At 50.7% G+C, this 23,350-nt stretch overlaps 1 protein-coding gene across 1 annotated transcript in view; it reads right to left on the bottom strand.

Moving 5' to 3' along the window:
* Positions 1 to 23,350, bottom strand: part of LOC137355309 (pro-neuregulin-3, membrane-bound isoform-like) — a 629,235-nt gene that overhangs the window by 128,402 nt on the left and 477,483 nt on the right. The window contains exon 2 of the mRNA XM_068020295.1: positions 25 to 154. Coding sequence (XP_067876396.1) covers positions 25 to 154 — 130 coding nt within the window. The remainder of the gene's footprint in view (positions 1 to 24; positions 155 to 23,350) is intronic.

Raw genomic sequence — 23,350 nt, 5'->3', positions numbered from 1 at the left:
GGGGCGGTGGTGGAGTTCACTTACCGACAGTGTTTGTTATTTCCAGTCAGGGTTTCGATGATGAAACATTCCCCCTCGTTCAGGCAGTAGGCGAGGTCTTTATCAGTGCACGGTTTAAAATGTTCCGACTGCTCTGTTGTGTAGGTCGTGGTAGCTGCAGAAAGAGAAAAATAACAAAATCAGATGCTGGGACCCAGTGTCACTGCTCTCGCCCCCCGCGGGATCCAGCGTCATCGCACCCATCCGTAACTCCATCCCCTCCCCCGTCACCTCCCCCAGCGTCACCCCGTCCGCCCCCATCACTCCTCCCCCACCGCGTCACTCTCTCTCCCCCGAGTCACCCCACTCCCCTCCCACCTGCTCACACACCCATCAAGCAATGACTACAGTTTACACAGTAAACTGAAATACAGCTCCTATCAATTGAATCTGTCTCCTATTTTTGCTCATGAAAGTAATTCCAAATTTTTCCTTGATGCCGACACTTCCACTGCAGTCACAACAATGGACAAATTAATGTGATGAAGGGCAGGAAGCTGTCACAGGGCTACATCACAAGACTTAAAATCCAGTCCCAGGCTTCAGGCCCAGTTTACTTTGCAGCTACTACAATACTTTAATAGGTTTAAATCCTAGATAAGCATTAAGTGATGAGCTGTAATCGCTAATTCACTCTAATTCAGTTAACAACAGACTGAAAATAATAAAGACAAGAAATCCCAGCTTTAAAATCCAGTCCCAGGCTTCGGGCCAAACCTGCTCCAATTAGCCTCTCCAGTGGGCTGACAGTGGAAGCAACATCCAACTGTCAACCTATAAAACAATCACGTGCTTCACTGTACCAGGATGAAGATCAGCATAACACATGATCATCCTTTCTCTGCAGTTAGCATTTCAATCCTTGGCCCCTTTACCAGCTGTTGTTCCCTGGCCTCTTTTCAGTTTTTTTTAAACTTTAGAGATACAGCACTGAAACAGGCCCTTCGGCCCACCGACTCTGTGCCAACCAACAACAACCCATTTATACTAATCCTACATTAATCCCATATTCCTACCACATCCCCACCATTCTCCTACCACCTACCTACATTGGGGCAATTTACAATGGCCAATTTACCTATCAACCTGCAAGTCTTTGGCTGTGGGAGGAAACCGGAGCACCTGGCGAAAACCCACGCGGTCACAGGGAGAACTTGCAAATTCTGCACAGACAGTACCCAGAACTGAACCCGGGTCGCTGGAGCTGTGAGGCTGCGGTGCTAACCACTGCGCCACTGTGCCGCCGTTCTTTCAAGAAATTCTGTTGCCAATGTCAAATATATTAGATTGAAGATAGCCACCCATAACAGCAATCTGACTACACAGCCCCATCAAACACTCCCAGGACAGGTACAGTACGGGGGTTAGATACAGAGTAAAGCTCCCTCTACACAGCCCCATCAAACACTCCCAGGACAGGGACAGTACGGGGGTTAGATACAGAGTAAAGCTCCCTCTACACTGTCCCCATCAAACACTCCCAGGACAGGGACAGCACTGGGATTGGCTGCTCTGTGATTGGGAATACTGAGTGGCTCAGCTGACAGTGCTGCAGTCAGTTGCTGGAGGTGCTGCTAGAGAGGGAATGCTGAGGAGAAACTGCAAAAACTTTCAACATTTGCTGCAGAGGAGGAGAGACTTTTGGATTAAGCCAGTATTTGGAGGTGGGTGTTGAGCACCAGACTCATTTCATTTGGACTGCTGTGGGAGGTGGAAGAGGCCAGAAGAACAAGGGGTGGGGGCTATACAATTCTGCAGGGAGCTGTGCAGTTGCACTCAAGTTGCAGGGAAGCTCCCTCCCCACCCCAATTGCCCAGCCTGAGTCAGCTGAAGCTGCCTGGCTAATATACAGAAGGGGATAAATAGTGCCTGGGCAGCTTCAGCTGGCCCGGGTGAAGACGCCTCCCCCAACCAGAAGACCGTAAGACCAAGTGTGCTGGCAGAGACTGTTTTAAGTGTGCTGTGTGCACCACCTCCAGAAAGGAAAGAAAGTCATCACTTACAGCCTGTCTTTCCCTCAGCCTCTCCCCTAACCTGTTGTTTGTTTGTTTGTTTTGTGCATAAAGTTATTTTCAAGCCTACAATTTGGGGTGGGTTAGCTCTTAGACCCATGGCAAGCCCTTCATCACAGGTGGCGGGGCCCTCTACAACCTATGCAGCTGCAGCCTCTGTGGCTGCCCACGTGACCCCGTCACCTTTTAAATCAATAACATCCAGCCATGGGGTGAAGAGCTATCCCCACCCCAACATGTCCATTGAGGCCTGTGTGAAGGCAATGGCCGAGGTTGTCGGCCCCTCAGCCATTGTTGCGGCCTCAAAGATGTATGGGAAGGCTGTGTTTTTTCTAAAGACTGAGTGGGCCGTGTCACTGGCCCTAAATAAGGGGCTCACTGTGGGGGGGACTTACCTGCCGGTGGACCCTCTGGGGGCCACTGCGCAGTGGATAATGTTATCAAACGTCCCACCCTTCATTCCCAGTGAGCTCCTCCTCCCCCACCTACACCATCTGGGGGAGGTGAGGTCAGGGATCACCCCAGTCCGGCTTGGTCTTCGGGAACACAGCCTCCAACATGTCTACTCCTTCCGCCGCCAGTTATTTATGCAGCTGGCACGGGAGGACTTGGAAGGCCAATTTAATGTGGAGTTCCAGGGGACGGCCTACCACGTCTTTTGGACCTCGGACAGGGCGCGGTGCCACATCTGCAAGGGGGTGGGGCATGTTCGTAAGAACTGCCCCAACCTCCCGGCCGCCAGCTCCACCTCGGCGGCCCAGAGTGGTTCCACAGCACCTCCTCCCACTCCCCCCACACATCCAACAGACACCACTCAGCCGGTTCTGGAGGCTGTGGTTTTCACAGCCTCCAGTGGGGAGGGGAGTGCCCGTCCGAGTGGAAGGAAGACGCGGAGGCAAAAGAAACATCAAGAGGCGCGTCCCCTGGACACATTGAAACGACCCGAGCCTGAGCTCAGCCCAAAGCCCGTTCTCACGGAATCCACCTGTCCCAGGGCTGGGCTCAGGCCTAGGGTGACTAAAAAGAAGGAGGGTGCGGAGGCCTCTGATGACATGGAGGTCTCTGAGCCTCTGCGCCCCGGTGGGAAAAAGAGAAGGCACCCCTCCACAGAGGTAACGAGGGGCCCTAAGGCGCAGGGCCCATCTGTTGGAGGGGAGCTGTCTCCTGTTTCGGGTCCCCAGGTTTCCCCTACCGCCACCACCAAGGCGACAAAGTCCAGGGAGGAGCACCCTATTCCTCAGGATGGAGGGGAAGGGAAGGCCCCGGTACTTGAGGCCCCTCCTGAAGGAGTAAGTGGGGCCCTGCTTGTGGTGGGGGAGCCTGGGGACCCCGCCCATTCTGCCACTGCTACTGGGTCGGGTGCCCTGAGTGAAGGGGAGGGCGAGGCCCCAGAGGGTCGGCCCTCCCAGCTGGAGTCCACCACCAACCAGGAGACACCCGACCCGGTTATAACCGAGAATGCTGCCCCATCTGCTGGGCCTGTGGGTGCTGGCGGAGCGGGAGATGGCCTCCTCTCTCCACCTCCGGTCTCGGCTCCGGCTGGATTTCCGGAGTCGAGAACTTCTGTCTCCTCTGGACCACTCATTGGCCTGGGGATGGAGGTGGAGGGGGGTCCTGAACCGCTGGTGCCTACAGGCTCCAGTTTCATAATAGAACCCAGAGAGGACTCCTCCGCCATCGATCCTGGGGGTGGGATCGTGACGGAGGCGGGTTCAGCTGGCGCAGCCGGGACGTCCGCCCCACAGTGTGTGGTGGATGTGTCGGCCGCTGGCGGTGACGACCCGGAGGAGGATGGGGATTCGGTGCGGGGCACGGAGGATGATCTTGATTCCATCGCCAGTGAGGTGGTGGAGTCCCTCGTGCCTCCCACCGAATCTTCTCTCATCCCCACAGCGGAACTCCGGGATTTCCTCGCAGTTTGCAGGGGCTGCCGCAATAAAGTTCAGCTGGCCCTCGACCGCTGGTCGAATCTGGCGCTGATCATCCAGTCCGTCCGTGCCGCCCTGAAGATATCGGGCAAGCACATGGGTGTGAAACTGGTTGAGAGGCGCCGTTTTAATGTGTTCCTCAATGGGTTGCTGGGGGAGTGGAAGGCCAGGTGCACTTCCACTCCCTCCTCACAGTGAGCTGTTGGTGACGGGTTTTAAGTACCTTTGACATGAAGATAACCATAGCCAGCCTCAACATCAACGGCAGCAGGGGGTCTCACCGCAGATTTCACAATCTCTCAGTCCTCAGGGAAGGGAGATACGCGGTGAGCTTTCTGCAGGAAACCCACACCGTTCCGGGAGACGAAGCCACCCGGCTCCTGGAGTGGCAGGGTGGGGTCTACATGAGTCACCTCACCCCTATTTCTAGTGGGTGGCTATCTTGTTGGCCCCGACTTTTCAGCTGGAGATCTTGGGGGTCAAGGAGCTAGTGCCGGGCCGCTTGCTCCACCTCGCCGTTCGCCTGGGTAGCGTGCCGCTCCACTTTGTTGCAAGCGCGCTTCTTTGAAGAAGTGTCCGCTCTCTTGAGCTCCATCGATAGCAGCGAGTGCATCATCCTCGGGGGGGATTTTAACTGCACCCTCGAGGTGGGGGATCGCTCCGGTCCCCGGCGCGGCCAAGCGTCGGTGGAGAAGTTGAGGGGACTGATCAGCTCCCTTAACTTGGTGGACGTCTGGCGGAATCTCCATCCCGACTCCAGCGCCTTCACGTGGAGGTCTGGAGGAGGAGGGTTGCGAATCGACCGCCTCTACTTTTCGCAGGCGTACGTCTCCCGTGTCTCAGCGGCCTCCATGCAGCTGGTGCTGTGCTCGGACCACCGCCTGGTGTGGGCGGAGTTCACTCCGCTCCGCACGCGGGTGGGGTCCGCGTACTGGCACTTCAACAACCGGCTGCTGGAGGACGAGCGATTTCAGGACTCGTTCTGTCGATTCTGGGCCGACTGGAGAAGTAAGCAGGGGGGCTTCCCCTCCTTGAGGCTATGGTGGGATGTGGGCAAGACTCACATCCGCATCTTCTGTCAGGAGTACAGAAGGGGTCGACCAAGAGGCGGGAAGCCGAGATCGGGCGCCTTGAGAGGGAGGTGCTCGACTTGGAGACCTGCCTCGGTCATGCCGTCGCGGACCCGGCCCTGTGGCAGGCATACAAAGAGAAGAAGGGCGCGCTGAGGGACCTGCAGCTCATAGGGTCCCGAGGCGCGTACGTGAGGTCGCGGATCCAGATCCTGGAAGATTTGGACCGCGCCTCACCCTTCTTCTACTCGCTGGAAAAATGGCGGGGGATCCGTAAGCAGCTTGTCGAGCTGTTGGCCGACGACGGATCCTCCATCACGGATCCGGAGGGAATGGGCCTCCTGGTCCGTACTTATTACGGTGCGTTGTTCTCTCCGGATCCGTCCAGCGAGGATGCGCGCAGAGTTTTGTGGGAGGACCTGCAGCAGGTCAACCCGGAGGGCGCCGAAGGATTGGAGGCTCTGCTCACGTTGGCGGAGCTGACTGGCGCCCTCCACCAGCTCTCAAGGGGCAAATCCCCAGGGCTGGATGGGTTGACCGTGGAGTTCCTCAGGGCGTTCTGGGACGTCCTGGGGGACGGTTACACGCGGGTCCTGGGGGAAAGCCTGGCGACCAGGGAGATGCCCCTCTCGTGGCGCAGGGCGGTCATCGTTCTGCTGCCGAAGAGGGGCGATCTCCGCCTGCTTAAAAACTGGCGTCCGGTCTCCCTCCTCAGCACGGATTATAAGATCTTTGCCCGGGCTATGTCTACCCGCCTGGGCTCCGTGCTGGCCCACATGATCCACCCCGACCAGTCCTACACGGTCCCGGGCCGGTCCATCCAGGCCAACATCCACCTGGTCCAGGACCTAATCCATCTTTCCCAGAGGACTGGTCAGTCGGTCGCCTTTCTCTCCCTCGATCAGGAGAAGGCGTTCGACAGGGTGGATCACGAATACCTTTTCGGGACTCTGCGCGCTTTCGGACTCAGGCCGCATTTTGTGGCCCGGGTCCGACTTTTATGCTCCTGTTTCACTTTATCTTTGGGTCACCAAGTCCAGTCTATCTGTGGGAAAAGCATATTGCAATCATGAAGTTGTTGACAGGAATGGGAATGGTTTAAAATAACACAGCCCGTGGTTCCAACCAATGAAGCTTTTCACAGGAGGAGGGGAAGTATGGAGTGTAGGAAGCAGGTGGAGGGAGTGGAGAAATAGAGGGAGTGGAGAAAGGGAAGGATGGAGGGTAGAAGGAGTAAGGAGGGAGTAGAGAAGGGGATGGATAAAGAAGAAAAGAAAGAATCGAGATGGAGAGGAAGAGTACCAGAGTAACAAACGGAAGCAAATTCACCGTCTCTGATCCCAGAGGGAGGAAAACGGGACTGGAGAATTCACTGAGATCTCATTACCCCATTCCCCATTGGCTGTGGGATCAGTGAACTTGCCCAGCTCTTTCTGTGCTGGTGTGGGTGCCACAGCAGGTCAGGTGCTGTCGCGGGTGTGGGTGCTAGCCATGAATCGATTGTCACAAAAACCCATCTGGTTCACCAATGTCCTTCAGGGAAGGAAATCTGCTGTCCTTACCTGGTCTGGCCTACATGTGACTCCAGACCCTGAGTGACTCTTAAATGCCCTCTGAAATGATTTAGCAAGCCACTCAGTTATACCTAACTGCTAAAAGGTTAATAAGGAATGAAACCAGACAGACCACCCGGCATCGACCAGGTCACCAGAAACAACAACGTCAAACCCAGGCCTGTCAACCCTGCCAAGTCCCCCTTACTAATATCTGGGGGCTTGTGCCAAAGTTGGGACAGCTGTCTCACAGACTGGTCAAGCTGCAGCCTGACATTGTCCATAAGGTATGATTCCGTGAATATGACTATGTCTCTGACACTGCCATCACCATCCCTGGGTATGTCCTCTCCCACTGGCAAGACAGACTCAGCAGAGGTGGCAGCACAGTTGGGAGGGAGTTGCCCTGGGAGTCCTCAACATCGACTCTGGATCCCATGAAATCTCATGGCATCAGGCCAAACATGGGCAAGGAAACCTCCTGATTACCACTTACCGCCCTCCCTCAGCTGATCACTCAGTACTCCTCCAGGTTGAACACCACTTGGAGGAAGCAGAGGGTGGCAAGGGCAAGAATGTACTCTGGGTGGGGGACTTCAATGTCCATCACCAAGAGTTGCTCGGTAGCACCACTACTGACCGAGCTGGCTGAGTCCTAAAGGACATAGCTGCTAGACTGAGTCTGCGGCAGGTGGCGAGGGAACCAGAGGAACCAATCTGCCTGCTGCAGATACATCTGTCCATGACAGCATTGGTAAGAGTGACCACAGCACAGTCCTTGTGGAGACAAAGTCCTGCCTTCACATTGAGGATACCCTCCATCGTGTTGTGTGGCACTATCACTGTGCTAAATGGAATAGATTTCAAACAGATCTAGCAGCGCAAAACTGGGCATCCATGAGGCGCTGTGGGCCATCAGCAGCAGCAGAATTGTACTTAACCACAATCTGTAACCTCATGGCCCGGCATATCCCCCACTCTACTATTACCATCAAGCTGGGAGACAAACACTGATTCAATGAAGTGTGCAGGAGGGCATGCCAGGAGCAGCACCAGGTACACCTCAAAATGTGGTGTCAACTTGGTGAAGCTACAACCCAGGACTACATGCATGTCAAACAGCGTAAGCAGCATGCGATAGACCGACTAAGCTCTGCAGTGTTACCACATCCAGTCGTGAATGGCGGTGGACAATTACAACTACCGAAGGCACTGGATACTGCAAAGGCTCCAGGCCCAGACATCATTCCAGCAATAGTACTGAAGACCTGTGCTCCAGAACTTGCCGCGCCCCTAGCCAAGCTGTTCCAGTACAGCTGCAACATTGGCATCTACCTGGAAATGTGGAAAATTGCCCAGGTATGTCCTGTACACAAAAATTAGGACAAATCTAACACGGGCAATTACCCCCTCATCTGTCTACTCTCGATCATCAGTAAAGTGATGGAAGGTGTCATCAACAGTGCTATCAAGCAGCACTTGCTTAGCAATAACCTGCTCAGTTTGGGTTCCACCAGGGCCACTCAGCTCCTGACCTCATTACAGCCTTGGTTCAAACATGGACAAAAGAGCTGAACTCCAGAGGTGAGGCGAAAGTGACTGCCCTTGACATCAAGGCAGCATTTGACCGAGTATGGCATCGAGGAGCCCGAGCAAAACTGGAGTCAATGGGAAATAGGGGGAAAACTCTCCGCTGGTTGGAATAGTACAAAGGGCAAAGGAAGATGGTTGTGGTTGTTGGAGGTCAATCATCTGAGCTCCAGGACATCACTGCAGGAATTCCTCAGGGTAGTGACCTAGACCCAACTATCTTCAGCTGCTTCATCAATGACCTTCCTTCAATCATAAGGTCAGAAGTGGAGATGTTTGCTGATGACTGCACAATGTTCAGCACCATTTGCGACTCCTCAGATACTGAAACAGTCCGTATAGGAATGCAGCAAGACCTGGACAATATCCAGGCTTGGGCTGATAAGTGGCAAGTAACATTCGCGCCACACAAGTGCCAGGCAATGACCATCTCCAACAAGAAAGAATCTAACCATCTCCCCTTGACATTCAATGGCATAATCATCGCTGAATCCCCCACTATCAACATCCTAGGGGGTTACTATGGACCAGAAACTGAACTGGAGTAGCCATATAAATACTGTGCCTTAAAGAGCCGGTCAGAGGCTAGGAATCCTGAGGCGAGTAACTCACCTCCTGACTCCCCAAAGCCTGTCCACCATCTACAAGGTACAAGACAGGAGTGTGATGGAATACTCTCCACTTGTCTGGATGTGTGCAGCTCCAACAACACTCAAGAAGCTCAATACCATCCAGGACAAAGCAACCCGCTTGATTGGCACCCCATCTACAAACATTCACTCCCTCCACCACCGATGCACAGTGGCAGCAGTGTGTACCATCTACAAGATGCACTGCAGCAAAGCACCAAGGCTCCTTAGACAGCACCTTCCAAACCCACGACCTTTACCAACTAGAAGGACAAGGGCAGCAAATACATGGGAACATCACCACCTGCAAGTTCCCCTCCAAGTCACACACCATCCTGACTTGGAACTATATCGCCGTTCCTTCACTGTCGCTGGGTCAAAATCCTGGGACTCCCTTCCTAACAGCACAGTGGGTGTACCTACCTCACATGGACTGCAGCGGTTCAAGAAGGCAGCTCACCAGCACCTTCTCAAGGGAAATTAGGGATGGACAATAAATGCTGGCCTGGCCAGCGACGCCAACATCCTAAAGGCCTGCTACCCTACCTGAACCTGATGACGTGTCAGGTTCGAGTCGGGTCGTTCTTATGGGTCCGGCTTTTGGGCACGGGTCGGGTTGGGCATGGGTCGGGTTGGGCGTGGTCCAGCTCGGACACGCACAGTACTCCACAGACTCCGAGTCTGTGCAGTGAGCGTCTCGATGATGTCATCGCACTCACGCTGCAGCTTCCTTCCATTCCATCCATCCAAAAGTGGTGCGCACAGCGAGTGCACTATGGTCGGGTCGGGTCAGATCAGGCGTGGGAAAAAAATGGAAGGACTTGGGTCGGGTCGGGCTCGGGCGGGATGTGGATCTGCCGGGTCCAGGTTGGGTTTTTTTTCTAGACCCGAACAGGCCTTTACCACATCCCATGAAACGAATTTAAAAAAAAAGTTAAGACTCACATTGCTGTGGGTTTGGAGTCACAAAGAGGCCAGACTGGGTAAGGACGGCCGATTTCTTTCCCTAAAAATCATTAGTGAACAAGGTGGGTTTTTACAATAATCCAATGGTTACACGGTCACCATTACTGAGATTAGCTTTTTATTCCAGATTGATTTAATTAACTGAATGTAAATTCCCAGTTGCTGTGGGGGGATTTGAACTCATGTCTCCAGATCAATAGTCCAGGCCTCTGGATTACTAGTACAGTTACATAAACAACATTGCTACCAAACCACAATAACCTGGTTAACAGCACTCAGCATGGATTGAGGAGGGGAGATAGTATCCGATCAAACTCCTTGACCCATTTGATGACATCACAACCCAAGTGAAATTGTAGAAAACACAAAGGTACCGTGCTGTTTCGGCAAAGTCCTTCATGAAAGGCAACTAATGAAACTCAAAGCTGTGGGTATTCAGGGTAAATGGAGAGAATGGACAAGAAACCTACTTACATGGAGTAATCAGCAATTAGAGGAAACGGATACTGAGTGGGGCCTCCGAGCTCAGTATTGGGATTAAATTTGCACATGATCCCAAACTGGGAGCGGCAGTGGAATCAGGCAAGGCAGCTCAGAAACGACAGAATGAGTTGGGCAAAATGAGCAAGTGTGCAGGACCACCACAGGTGAAACATAAAACAAAGACAAACAACAACTTATGTCTATATAATAAAAGCAAAATACTGCGGATGCTGGAAATCTTAAATAAAAACAAGAAATGCTGGAATCACTCAGCAGGTCTGGCAGCATCTGTGAAAAGAGAAGCAGAGTTAACGTTTCGGGTCAGTGACCCTTCTTCAGAACTGACAAATATTAGAAAAGTCACAGGTTATAAGCAAGTGAGCCGGGGGGTGGGGCAAGAGATAACAAAGGAGGTCGAGATTGGACCAGGCCACATAGCTGACCAAAAGGTCACGGAGCAAAGGCAAACAATATGTTAATGGTGTGTTGAAAGACAAAGCATTAGTACAGATTAGGTGTTAATACACTGAATATTGAACAGCAGCAAGTGCAAACCTGAAAAAAACAGTGGGTAAGCAAACTGAACAAACTAAGATGAAATGAAATAAATGAAAAAAAAAGACTCGTTTTCACAGCCACATCTCCTTCCTCAGTGACTGTCTCCGGCTCCGATTTATTCCACGTGGATTCCAACTGCAGTTTCACCCATCATGTTTTGAATTCACCCAGGATTACAGGTATCTCTGAGAAATACAACGTTCCTTGGACTGCTATTCTCGCCGCATCCTGAGATCCACACTCAGTGCCATGCGCCGCTACATGTACACACTGGACCTCTCTCTCCAGAAGCACCGCCTCACTTTATTGCAAAGCTGTTCCACTCCGCAGTTTCATTTCATCTTTCGTCTCATCCGACGCATTAACAAAAAACTTTTTGTCTTCCTTTCAGGTGTTAAGGAACGCAAGCTCCAGCAGCTGATGGGGACTAATGCCCCTCCAGATCCTCCTTCCGCTTCACTTCCCTCTGACCCCACCCCTTCTGATTTGACCCCTTGCCGTGTATTCACTATATCCTCTGACCTCCCCCTGTCTGATGCTGAGCGTTCTGTACTCAGTAAAGGTTTCAGTTTTATCCCCTTACGCCCCCACCTCAATGAATTTCGCGCTCGGCATGACGTTGAGCTCTTCTTCCGTCGCCTCCGCCTCCGGGCTCACTTCTTTGACCAGGAGTCCTCCCCCCCCGCGACCAGCAGACCCATTCACCCGCCTCCAGCATTCTCCCTCTACCTGGACCCCTCGCCCTGGCCTCTTACCCGCTCTTAATCTCTTCATTGAAAACTGTCGGCGAGACATTGGTCATCTCAATTTCTCTGCCCCCCTCACTCACTCTAACCTGTCCCCCTCTGAACTTGAGGCACTCTGTTCTCTCAGGTCTAACCCCGACATGGTCATCAAACCTGCAGACAAGGGTGGTGCTGTTGTTGTCTGGCGTACTGACCTCTACCTTGCAGAAGCTCAACGCCAACTCACGGACACTTCTTCCTACCTCCCTCTGGACCATGACCCCACCACCGAACATCAAGCCACCGTCCAAAGGACTGTCACTGACCTCATCTGCTCTGGAGATCTTCCCTCTACAGCTTCCAACCTCATAGTCCCACAACCCCGGACAGCACGCTTCTACCTCCTTCCCAAAATCCACAAACGGGACTGTCCCGGCAGACCCATTGTGTCAGCCTGCTCCTGCCACACTGAACTTATTTCTTCCTATCTAGACTCTATCTTTTCTCCGCTGGTCCAGTCTCTTCCCACCGACATCCGTGACTCTTCCGACGCCCTACGTCATTTTGACAATTTCCAGTTTCCTGGTCCCAACCGCTTCCTCTTCACTATGGACGTCCAATCGCTCTACACCTCCATCCCCCACCAGGATGGTTTGACGGCTCTCTGCTTCTTCCTGGAACAGAGGCCCAACCAGTCCCCATCCAACACCACCCTCCTCCGCCTGGCTGAACTTGTTCTCACATTGAACAACTTCTCCTTCAACTCCACGCACTTCCTTCAAGTAAAAGGTGTCGCTATGGGTACCCGCATGGGTCCTAGTTATGCCTGTCTTTTTGTGGGATATGTCGAGCATTCTTTGTTCCAGTCCTACTCAGGCCCCCTCCCCCAACTCTTTTTCCGGTACATTGATGACTGTATCGGTGCCGTTTCCTGCTCCCGCCCCGAACTGGAAAACTTTATCAACTTTGCTACCAATTTCCACCCTTCTCTCACCTTTACATGGTCCATCTCCGACACTTCCCTTCCCTTCCTCGACTTCTCTGTCTCCATCTCTGGGGATAGGTTGTCTGCTAATATCCATTATAACCCCACCGACTCCCACAGCTACCTCGACTACACTTCTTCACACCCTACCTCCTGTTAGGACTCCATTCCATTCTCCCAGTTTCTCCGTCTCCGACGCATCTGCTCTGATGATGCTACCTTCCATGACGGTGCTTCTGATATGACCTCCTTTTTCCTCAACCGAGGATTTCCCCCCACTGTGGTTGACAGGGCCCTCAACCGTGTCCGGCCCATTCCCCGCACCTCTACCCTCACCCCTTCCCCTCCCTCCCAGAACCGTGACAGGGTTCCCCTTGTCCTCACTTTTCACCCCATCAGCCTCCATATCCAAAGGATCATCCTCCGCCATTTCCGCCACCTCCAGCGTGATGCCACTACCAGTCGCATCTTCCCCTCCCTTCCCCTGTCAGCATTCCAAAGGGATCATTCCCTCTGCGATACCCTGGTCCACTCCTCCATTACCCCCACCACCTCGTCCCCGTCTCATGGCACCTTCCCCTGCAATCGCAGGAGGTGTAATACCTGCCCATTTATGTCCTCTCTCCTCATTATCCCAGGCCCCAAACACTCCTTTCAGGTGAAGCAGCAATTTACTTGTACTTCTTTCAATTTAGTATACTGTATTCGCTGCTCACAGTGTTGTCTCCTCTACATTGGGGAGACCAAGCGCAGACTGGGTGACCGCTTTGTGGAACATCTCCGCTCAGTCCGCAAGCAGGACCCTAAGCTTCCGGTTGCTTGCCATTTCAACACTCCCCCCGCTCTCATGCTCACATCTCTGTCCTGGGATTGCTGCAGTGTTCCAGTGAACATCAATGCAAGCTCAAGGAACAGCATCTCATCTACCGATTAGGCACACTACAGCCTGCCGGACTGAACATTGAGTTCAATAATTTCTGAGCATGACAGCCCCCCATTTTACTTTCATTTTTCGTTATTTTTTCTTTTTTACATTTTTTACAATCTTTTTTTTTGCATTTATTTCATTTCATCTTAGTTTGTTCAGTTTGCTTACCCACTGTTTTTTTCAGGTTTGCACTTGCTGCTCAATATTCAGTGTATTAACACCTAATCTGTACTAATGCTTTGTCTTTCAACACACCATTAACATATTGTTTGCCTTTGCTCCGTGACCTTTGGGTCAGCTGTGTGGCCTGGTCCAATCTAGACCTCCTTTGTTATCCGAAGAAGGGTCACTGACCCGAAACTTTAACTCTGCTTCTCTTTTCACAGATGCTGCCAGAGCTGCTGAGTGATTCCAGCATTTCTTGTTGTTATGTCTATGTAATGCCTTTTCACAAGGTTAAACATTCCAAAGGTACACATAGAAAGGAACAACAGATGGCCTGCTTACTTAATAAAATAGTTAAAGATGAAGCTAAAAGAGACCTAGGAGTTATTGCAAAACAAATCCTGTCGAAGGAATGCAAAGCAGTAATTGACAAATCTAACAGGATATCAACACTGCAGCAGGATATAAATCAGAGGAGAACATGATCAATATTTCTGGTCTTTAGACTGCACCTGAAAGTTTGCACTAAGGTCTGGTCACCAAGAATAGGCGATATATTGTAGGCCTTACAGAGAGGGATAACCAGATTGATCTCTCTGATTATCCGCCTCACAGATTCTCCATTCAATAATTACAATTTGAAACTGAAATTTCTAAAGTTGAAAATAAGCTTTGTAGTCAAAGTAATGATGAAGTGCACAGTACGTTCTAAACTTACCTATAAGATTGTGCCAGAACATTTCCATTATCGATTTGACCTGAAGGCCTCAGCTTCTCTGAAAGCCTTAGGCTGGAGGTGACATTCTCCCCACACACACCTCATTGGGCCTGTGTTTGCAATTCCCAGCATACAATAGTCTGAGCAGGTGCAGAGTGAGGAATTAGTCTGGTTTCTCAGTCCTAAAACAAAAATCTGAAGTGGGTTTTCTATTTGACGAAAGATATCATAAGTTTATTCTCTAAATGGTTTCCAAAAAATCTGCACTTTGAACTTTCAAACTATTTGTCTGTTTGTTTCAGCTACAGTTGGGGAGAGAAAGATACTTTTCAAGAATTAATCAACAACATTTATTTCACTGTCAGGGCAGAACTCAAAGCTTCCTTCTGACTGGTTTATAATCAATGCCATTTGTTACTTTGTCAAATGAGATGAGATTGTGGAAATTTTAATCTCTCAAATTGGTTGCAGGAATCTTGCTCCAGATTTGTTGCAATTAAACGAGGAGTTTTGTTCATAGGAAGATTCACAATGAGGGAGCCATTAATGGCCCATTAATCCCCATCATCAATCAAATCAACAGAGAAATTCTACCCCATACCAGGGGTAGATGATGTGTTCAAACCATCACCAGACGATGCAAAGCTTCAAATATCTTTATATAATTCACCAGCAGAGAGTTGCAGTTTATCCAGAGAAAGGTAGACTTGCACTTCTATCAAAACCTCAGGACATGTCAAAGCACTTTACAGCTAATTAAATACTTTGGAAGTGTAGTCACTGTTGTAACGTAGGAAACGCGGCAGCCAAATTGTGCACAGCAAGATCCCGCAAACAGCAATGACATAATGGCCTGATAATTTGTTTCAGTGATGTTATAGAGTCATTAAGTTAGAGTCATAGAGCTATACAGCACAGAAACAGGCCCTTCAGCCCATCATGTCCGTGCCAGCCATCAAGCACCTATCTATTCTAATCCCATTTTCCAGCACTTGGCCCGTAGCCTTGTATGCTATGGCGTTTCAAATGCTCATCTAAATACTTCTTAAATGTTGTGAGGGTTCCTGCCTCTACCACCCCTTCAGGCAGTGTGTTCCAGATTCCAACCACTCTCTGGGTGAAAAGATTTTTCCTCAAATCCCCTCTAAACCTCCTGCCCCTTACCTTAAATCTATGCCCCCTAGTTATTGACATCTCCGTTAAGGGAAAATGTTTCTTACCTAAGAGAGGTTGGATAGGCTTGGGTTGTTTTCACTGGAGCAGAGAAGACTGGGGGGTGACCTGATCGAGGTGTACAAGATTATGAGGGGCATGGACAGGGTGGATGGGGAGAAGCTGTTCCCCTTAGTTGAAGGGTCAGTTATGAGGGGTCACAAGTTTAAGGTGAGGGGCAGGAGGTTTAAGGGGGATTTGAGGAAGAACTTTTTTACCCAGAGGGTGGTGACGGTATGGAATGCCCTGCCTGGGAGGGTGGTAGAGGCGGGTTGCCTCACATCCTTTAAAAAGTACCTGGATGAGCACTTGGCACGTCATAACATTCAAGGCTATGGGCCAAGTGCTAGCAAATGGGATTAGGTAGACAGGTCAGGTGTTTTAATGCATCGGTGCAGACTCGATGGGCCGAAGGGCCTCTTCTGCACTGTATTATTCTGTGATTCTGTGATACCCTATCTATGCCCCTCATAATTTTGTATACCTCAATCAGGTCCCCCCTCAGCCTTCTCTGCTCCAAGGAAAACAACCCTAGCCTATCCAGTCTCTCTTCATAGCTGAAATGCTCCAGCCCAGGGCAACATCCTGGTGAATCTCCTCTGCACCCTCTCCAATGCAATCACATCCTTCCTAAAGTGTGGCCACCAAAACTGTACACAGTACTCCAGCTGTGGCCTAACTAGCATTTTATACAGCTCCATCATAACCTCCCTGCTCTTATATTCTATGCCTCGGTTAATAAAGGCAAGTATCCCATATGCCTTCCTAACCACCTTATCTACCTATGCTGCTGCCTTCAGTAATCTATAGACAAGTACACCAAGGGCCCTCTGTACTTCCTGGGGTCCTACCATCCATTGTTTATTCCCTTGCCTTGTTAGCCCTCCCAAAATGCATTACCTCACACATCTCAGGAGTAAATTCCATTTGCCACTGCTCCGCCCATCTTACCAGCCCATCTATATCGTCCTGTGATCTAAGGATTTCCTCCTCACTATTTACGACACCACCAATTTTTGTGTCATCTGCGAACTTACTGATCATACCTCCTATATTCTCGTCAAAATCATTAATGTACACTACAAACAGCAAGGGTCCCAGCACTGATCCCTGCGGTATACCACTGGTCACAGGCTTCCAATCGCAAAAACAGCCCTCGACCATCACCCTCTGCCTCCTGCCGCTAAGCCAATTTTGGATCCAATTTGCCAAATTGCCCTGGATCCCATGGGCTCTTACCTTCTTCACCAACCTCCCATGCGGGACCTTATCAAAAGCCTTACTGAAGTCCATGTAGTCTACATCAACTGCATTACCCTCATCTACACATCTAGTCACCGCCTCGAAAAATTCAATCAAATTTGTTAGACACGATCTCCCCCTGACAAAGCCATGCTGACTATTCTTGATTAATCCCTGCCTCTCCAAGTGGAGATTAATCCTGTCCCTCAGAATTTTTTCCAATAGTTTCCCTACCACTAATGTTAGATTCATCGGCCTGTAATTACCTGGTTTATCCCTGCTACCCTTCTTGAATAATGGTACCACATTCTCTGTTCTCCAATCCTCTGGTACCTCTCTTGTGGCCAGAGGGGATTTGAAAATTTGTGTCAGAGCCCCTGCTATCTCCTCCTTTGCCTCACCTAACAGCCTGGGATACATCTCATCTGGGCCTGAGGATTTATCCACTTTTAAGCCCGCTAAAACAGCTAGCATTTCCTCCCTTTCAATGCTAATATGTTCAAGTATATCACAATCCCCCTCCCTGGTCTCTACACCTACATTGTCCTTCTCCATAGTGAACACAGATGAAAAGTAATCATTTAAAACCTCATCTACGTCCTCCGGCTCCACACACAGATTGCCACTTTGGTCCCTAATGGGCCCTACTCTATCCCTGGTTATCCATTTGCCCTTAATATACTTATAAAATCCCTTGGGATTTTCCTTTATCTTGCCCGCCAGTGTTTTTCCATGCCCCCTCTTCGCTGTCCTAATTACTTTTTTTAAGTACCCTCCTACACTTTCTATACTCCTCTAGGGCCTCTGCTGTTTTCAGCGCTCTGAATCTGCCCTAAGCCTCCTTTTTTTTCCTTATCCAATCCTCTATATCCATTGTCATCCAGGGTTCCCTGGACTTGTTGGTCCTACCCTTCACCTTAACGGGAACATGTTGGCCCTGAACTCTCACCATTTCCTCTTTGAATGACTCCCACTGATCTGATGTAGACTTTCCTACAAGTAGCTGCTCCCAGTTCACTTTTGGCCAGATCCTGTTTTATCATATTGAAATCGGCCTTCCCCCAATTCAGTACCTTTATTTCCGGCCCATCTTTGTCCTTTTCCATAACTACCTTAAATCTTAGAGTTATGGTTACTATCCCCGAAATGCTCCCCCATTGACACTTCTACCACTTGTCCAGCTTCATTCCCTAGGATTAGGTCCAGTACTGCCCCTTCTCTTGTAGGACTTTCTACGTGCTGGGTCAAAAAGCTCTCCTGGATGCACTTTAAGAATTCTGCCCCCTTTAAGCCTTTTGCACTAAGACTATCCCAGTTGATATTGGGGAAGTTGAAATCCCCTACTATCATTACCCTATTATTTTTACACCTCTCTGAGATTTGCCTACATATCTGCTCCTCTATCTCTCCCTGTCTGTTTGGAGACCTGTAGTACACTCCCAGCCAAGTGATTGCCCCCTTTTTGTTTTTAAGTTCTACCCATATGGCCTCATTTGAGGAACCTTCTAAGATATCATCCCTCCTTACTGCAGTAATTGACTCCTTGATCAACAGTGCAATGCCACCTCCTCTTTTATCCCCTCCCCTGTCGCACCTGAAGATTCTATACCCTGGAATATTGAGCTGCCAATCCAGTCCTTCCCTCAACCATGTCTCTGTCATAGCAATAATATCATATTCTCATGTGTTAATCAACACCCTCAATTCATCTGCCGTACTTGTAAGACTCCTTGTGTTAAAAAATCAGTTCTGGGTATTGCCTGTGTGGAGTTTGCAATTTCTCCCTGTGTCTGCGTGGGTTTCCTCCGGGTGCTCTGGTTTCCTCCCACCACCAAAAGACTTGCAGGTTGATAGGTTAATTGGCCATTATAAATTGCCCCTAGTATAGGTAGGTGGTAGGGAAATATAGGGACAGGTGGGGATGAGGTAGGAATATGGAATTAGTGTAGGGTTAGTATAAATGGGTGGTTGATGGTCGGCACAGACTCGGTGGGCCGAAGGGCCTGTTTCAGTGCTGTATCTCTAAAACTAAAATAGATGCAATCCAGACTTGCATAATTGGCTTGTGCATAACAGGTCAATATCTCTCTATATCTATCTGCCTTCCAAACTGACTTAGTTTCTCTTCTATATTTGACTGTGCATCAGCCCCTACTGTACCTCCTCTCTGTAACCCATTCCCCTGCCAAATTAGTTTAAACGCCCCCCCAACAACACTAGCAAACCGCCCAGCAAGGATGTTGGTCCGTTCCAGTTCAGGTGCAACCCGTCCAACTTGTGCAGGTCCCACCTTCGCCAGAAACAGACCCAGTGATCCAAGAAACTAAAGCCCTCCCTCCTGTACCATCTCTTCATCCACGTTTTCATCTGTTCTATCCTCCTATTCCTATTGATTGAGAGATAAATATTGGCCAGGGAGAACTCTGCTATTCCTCTTCAAAATAGTACCATGGGATCTTTTACCTGCACCTGGACTAGGCCCACCCCTATCAGGCCAGTCCCTGGAGCTGGACTAGGCCCACCCCTATCAGGCCAGTCCCTGGAGCTGGACTAGGCCCACCCCTATCAGGCCAGTCCCTGGAGCTGGACTAGGCCCACCCCTATCAGGCCAGTCCCTGGGAATAGAACTAGGCCCACCCTTATCAGGCCAGTCCCTGGAGCTGGACTAGGCCCACCCTTATCAGGCCAGTCCCTGGAGCTGGACTAGGCCCACCCCTATCAGGCCAGTCCCTGGGAATAGAACTAGGCCCACCCTTATCAGGCCAGGCCCTGGAGCTGGACTAGGCCCACCCTTATCAGGCCAGTCCCTGGAGCTGGACTAGGCCCACCCCTATCAGGCCAGTCCCTGGGAATAGAACTAGGCCCACCCTTATCAGGCCAGTCCCTGGAGCTGGACTAGGCCCACCCTTATCAGGCCAGTCCCTGGAGCTGGACTAGGCCCACCCTTATCAGGCCAGTCCCTGGAGCTGGACTAGGCCCACCCCTATCAGGCCAGTCCCTGGAACTGGACTAGGCCCACCCCTATCAGGCCAGTCCCTGGGAATAGAACTAGGCCCACCCTTATCAGGCCAGTCCCTGGAGCTGGACTAGGCCCACCCTTATCAGGCCAGTCCCTGGAGCTGGACTAGGCCCACCCCTATCAGGCCAGTCCCTGGGAATAGAACTAGGCCCACCCTTAACAGGCCAGTCCCTGGAGCTGGACTAGGCCCACCCCTATCAGGCCAGTCCCTGGAGCTGGACCAGGCCCACCCCTATCAGGCCAGTCCCTGGGAATAGAACTAGGCCCACCCTTAACAGGCCAGTCCCTGGAGCTGGACTAGGCCTACCCCTATCAGGCCAGTCCCTGGAGCTGGACCAGGCCCACCCCTATCAGGCCAGTCCCTGGGAATAGAACTAGGCCCACCCTTAACAGGCCAGTCCCTGGAGCTGGACTAGGCCCACCCCTATCAGGCCAGTCCCTGGAGCTGGACCAGGCCCACCCCTATCAGGCCAGTCCCTGGAGCTGGACTAGGCCCGCCCCTATCAGGCCAGTCCCTGGAGCTGGACCAGGCCCACCCCTATCAGGCCAGTCCCTGGGAATAGAACTAGGCCCACCCCTATCAGGCTAGTCCCTGTGGCTGGACTAGGCCAACCCTTATCAGGCCAGTCCCTGGAGCTGGACTAGGCCCACCCCTATCAGGCCAGTCCCTGGAGCTGGACCAGGCCCACCCCTATCAGGCCAGTCCCTGGGAATAGAACTAGGCCCACCCTTATCAGGCCAGTCCCTGGAGCTGGACTAGGCCCACCCCTATCAGGCCAGTCCCTGGAGCTGGACTAGGCCCACCCCTATCAGGCCAGTCCCTGGAGCTGGACTAGGCCCACCCCTATCAGGCTAGTCCCTGTGGCTGGACTAGGCCCACCCCTATCAGGCCAGTCCCTGGAGCTGGACTAGAACATAGAACAGTACAGCACAGTACAGGCCCTTCGGCCCACGATGTTGTGCCGAACCTTTAACCTACTCTAGGATCAAACTACCTACATACCCTTCATACTACTATTATCCATGTACCTATCCAAGAGTCGCTTAAATGTCCCTAATGTATTTGCTTCTACTACCACCGCAGGCAGTGCATTCCACGCACCCACCACTCTCTGTGTAAAGAACCTACCTCTGACATCTCCCCGAAACCTTCCTCCAATCACCTTAAAATTATGCCCCCTGGTGATAGCCCTTTCCACCCTGGGAAAAAGTCTCTGACTATCCACTCTATCTATGCCTCTCATCATCTTGTACCCCTCTATCAAGTCACCTCTCATCCTTCTTCGCTCCAATGAGAAAAGCCCTAGCTCCCTCAATCTTTCTTCGTAGGACATGCCCTCCAGTCCAGGCAGCATCCTGGTAAATCTCCTCTGCACCCTCATTAAAGCTTCCACATCCTTCCTATAATGAGGCGACCAGAACTGAACACAATATTCCAAGTGTGGTCTAACCAGGGCTCTATAGAGCTGCAGCATAACCTCGCGGCTCTTAAACTCAATCCCCCTGTTAATGAAAGCCAACACACCATACGCTTTAACAACCCTATCAACTTGGGTGGCAACTTTGAGCGATCTATGGACATGGACCCCAAGATCCCTCTGTTCCTCCACACTACCAAGAATCCTGTCTTTCAGTCTGTATTCCACATTCAAATTCGACCTTCCAAAATGAATCACTTCACACTTTTCCAGGTTGAACTCCATCTGCCACTTCTCAGCCCAGCTCTGCATCCTGTCAATGTCCCGTTGCAACCCTATCAGGCCAGTCCCTAGAGCTGGACTAGGCCCATCCCTATCAGGCCAGTCCCTAGAGCTGGACTAGGCCCATCCCTATCAGGCCAGTCCCTAGAGCTGGACTAGGCCCACCCCTATCAGGCCAGTCCCTAAAGCTGGACTAGGCCCATCCCTATCAGGCCAGTCCCTAAAGCTGGACTAGGCCCATCCCTATCAGGCCAGTCCCTAGAGCTGGACTAGGCCCACCCCTATCAGGCCAGTCCCTAGAGCTGGACCATGCCTGCTCCATACTGTTCCTTTCTCTGAAGGTCCCAGTTACTCTTTAATTAGATTAGGCCCAGTAATGTCTTTCACAGTGGGTGTTTTATATTCTTCAGTAAATAAACTGGTCAGGCCTAACTCTAACATTAGGAGGCTCTTCAGCCAGAAAGGGACACTTGGAGACATCAGGCAGAATGCAGAGCATAGGATAGTCCTGCACAGATGAATTAAGATGGGCCGAATAGCCTTCCAGTGTATCTTGTGAACAATCTGGACTAGGCCTGACCAAAAATGGGCCGTTCTTTGTCAGCCCGATGCTCTCTCTCTCTGCATTATTTATCGATTTGCTGCTGTGTGTGTTTAATAATTGAACCTTCCTCCTCCCTATCTCAATGTCCTATGTGTAGCTGTAATGTTTCTGAATGGCCTGTAGCTTGGTGAAGGGATGGGTCTCTTTTTGTAAATGGTGGCTTTTCGTGTTTGGGAGACTGGGGAATAAAGATTGATGAAAAGGCCTGTCTGGATGAGCTGGGTGAATTGTTTGACTGGTTGAGACTCAAGGGTAGCAATGCAGTTTGATGCCCCCTCAGGTCCCCTCAACTTTTTTATCCTGTTTATTCTACATATCTTTAAATAAATATTTGCAATCCAGCCTTTGATCTCTGTGAGATTCATTAACATTCATTATTACACACACAGGAAATGCACAGTGAGAAAGCGGAGCTTTTCTACTCCAGGAGTAACTAATTCCTGTTATGGGAAAATTTGCTCTTCATCCTTGACTTTAATTCCATGGGAGTTTTAGCGATCACTGAGTTTCTGGTTTGTTTGTTAATGATGTTCCTCTCGAGAACATGAGGCATGAAGGAGGCTTGCTGGGAGCTCTGCTCGCACAAGGCGGCACTGCAGAGCTTCAGCTCTCTGGCTGATACAGGAGGTAAGAGATTCTGGGTTTGATTTGTGGTTTGTTCTGAAATTGCTGCTATTAGTCAGGTCAGGCTGTTACGAACCCAGCGTCCTGTTCATATGCACCAGTGTGTCCGGCAGCAAGTGTGTGAGTGTGTCTGTCTATGTCTGTATGTGTGCATGTTTGTGTATGTGTGTATATGTGTGTACGTGTTTGCGTGTATCTGTTTGCGTGTGTCTGTTTGCATATGTATGTGTTTGTGTGTGTCTGTGTTTCTGTGTAGGTGCATGTGTTTGAGTATGTGCGCCTTTGAATCTGTCATTGTGTGCATGTGTCCATGTGTGTGCATTTTTGCGTGTGTCTGTGTATGTGCGTGTGTTTGTGTGCATGCATCTGTGTACATGCGTTTGAGTGTGTCCACGTGTCTATGTATGTGCATGTTTGAGTCTGTCTGAGTGCACGTGGCTGTGTGTGTCTGTGTTTGAGTGTGTCTGTGTGTGTGTATGTGTCCGTGTTTGAGTGTGTCTTTGTGTATGTGTCTGTCTGTGTGTTTGAGTGGGTGTGTTTGAGTGCGTGTGAGTGCATATGTCTGTATGTGTGTTTGAGTGTGTCTGTGTATGTATCTGT

The sequence above is a fragment of the Heterodontus francisci genome, chromosome 42, assembly GCF_036365525.1.
Source record: "Heterodontus francisci isolate sHetFra1 chromosome 42, sHetFra1.hap1, whole genome shotgun sequence".
Lineage (NCBI taxonomy): Eukaryota > Metazoa > Chordata > Chondrichthyes > Heterodontiformes > Heterodontidae > Heterodontus > Heterodontus francisci.
This window is presented reverse-complemented; position numbering and strand designations above follow the sequence as displayed.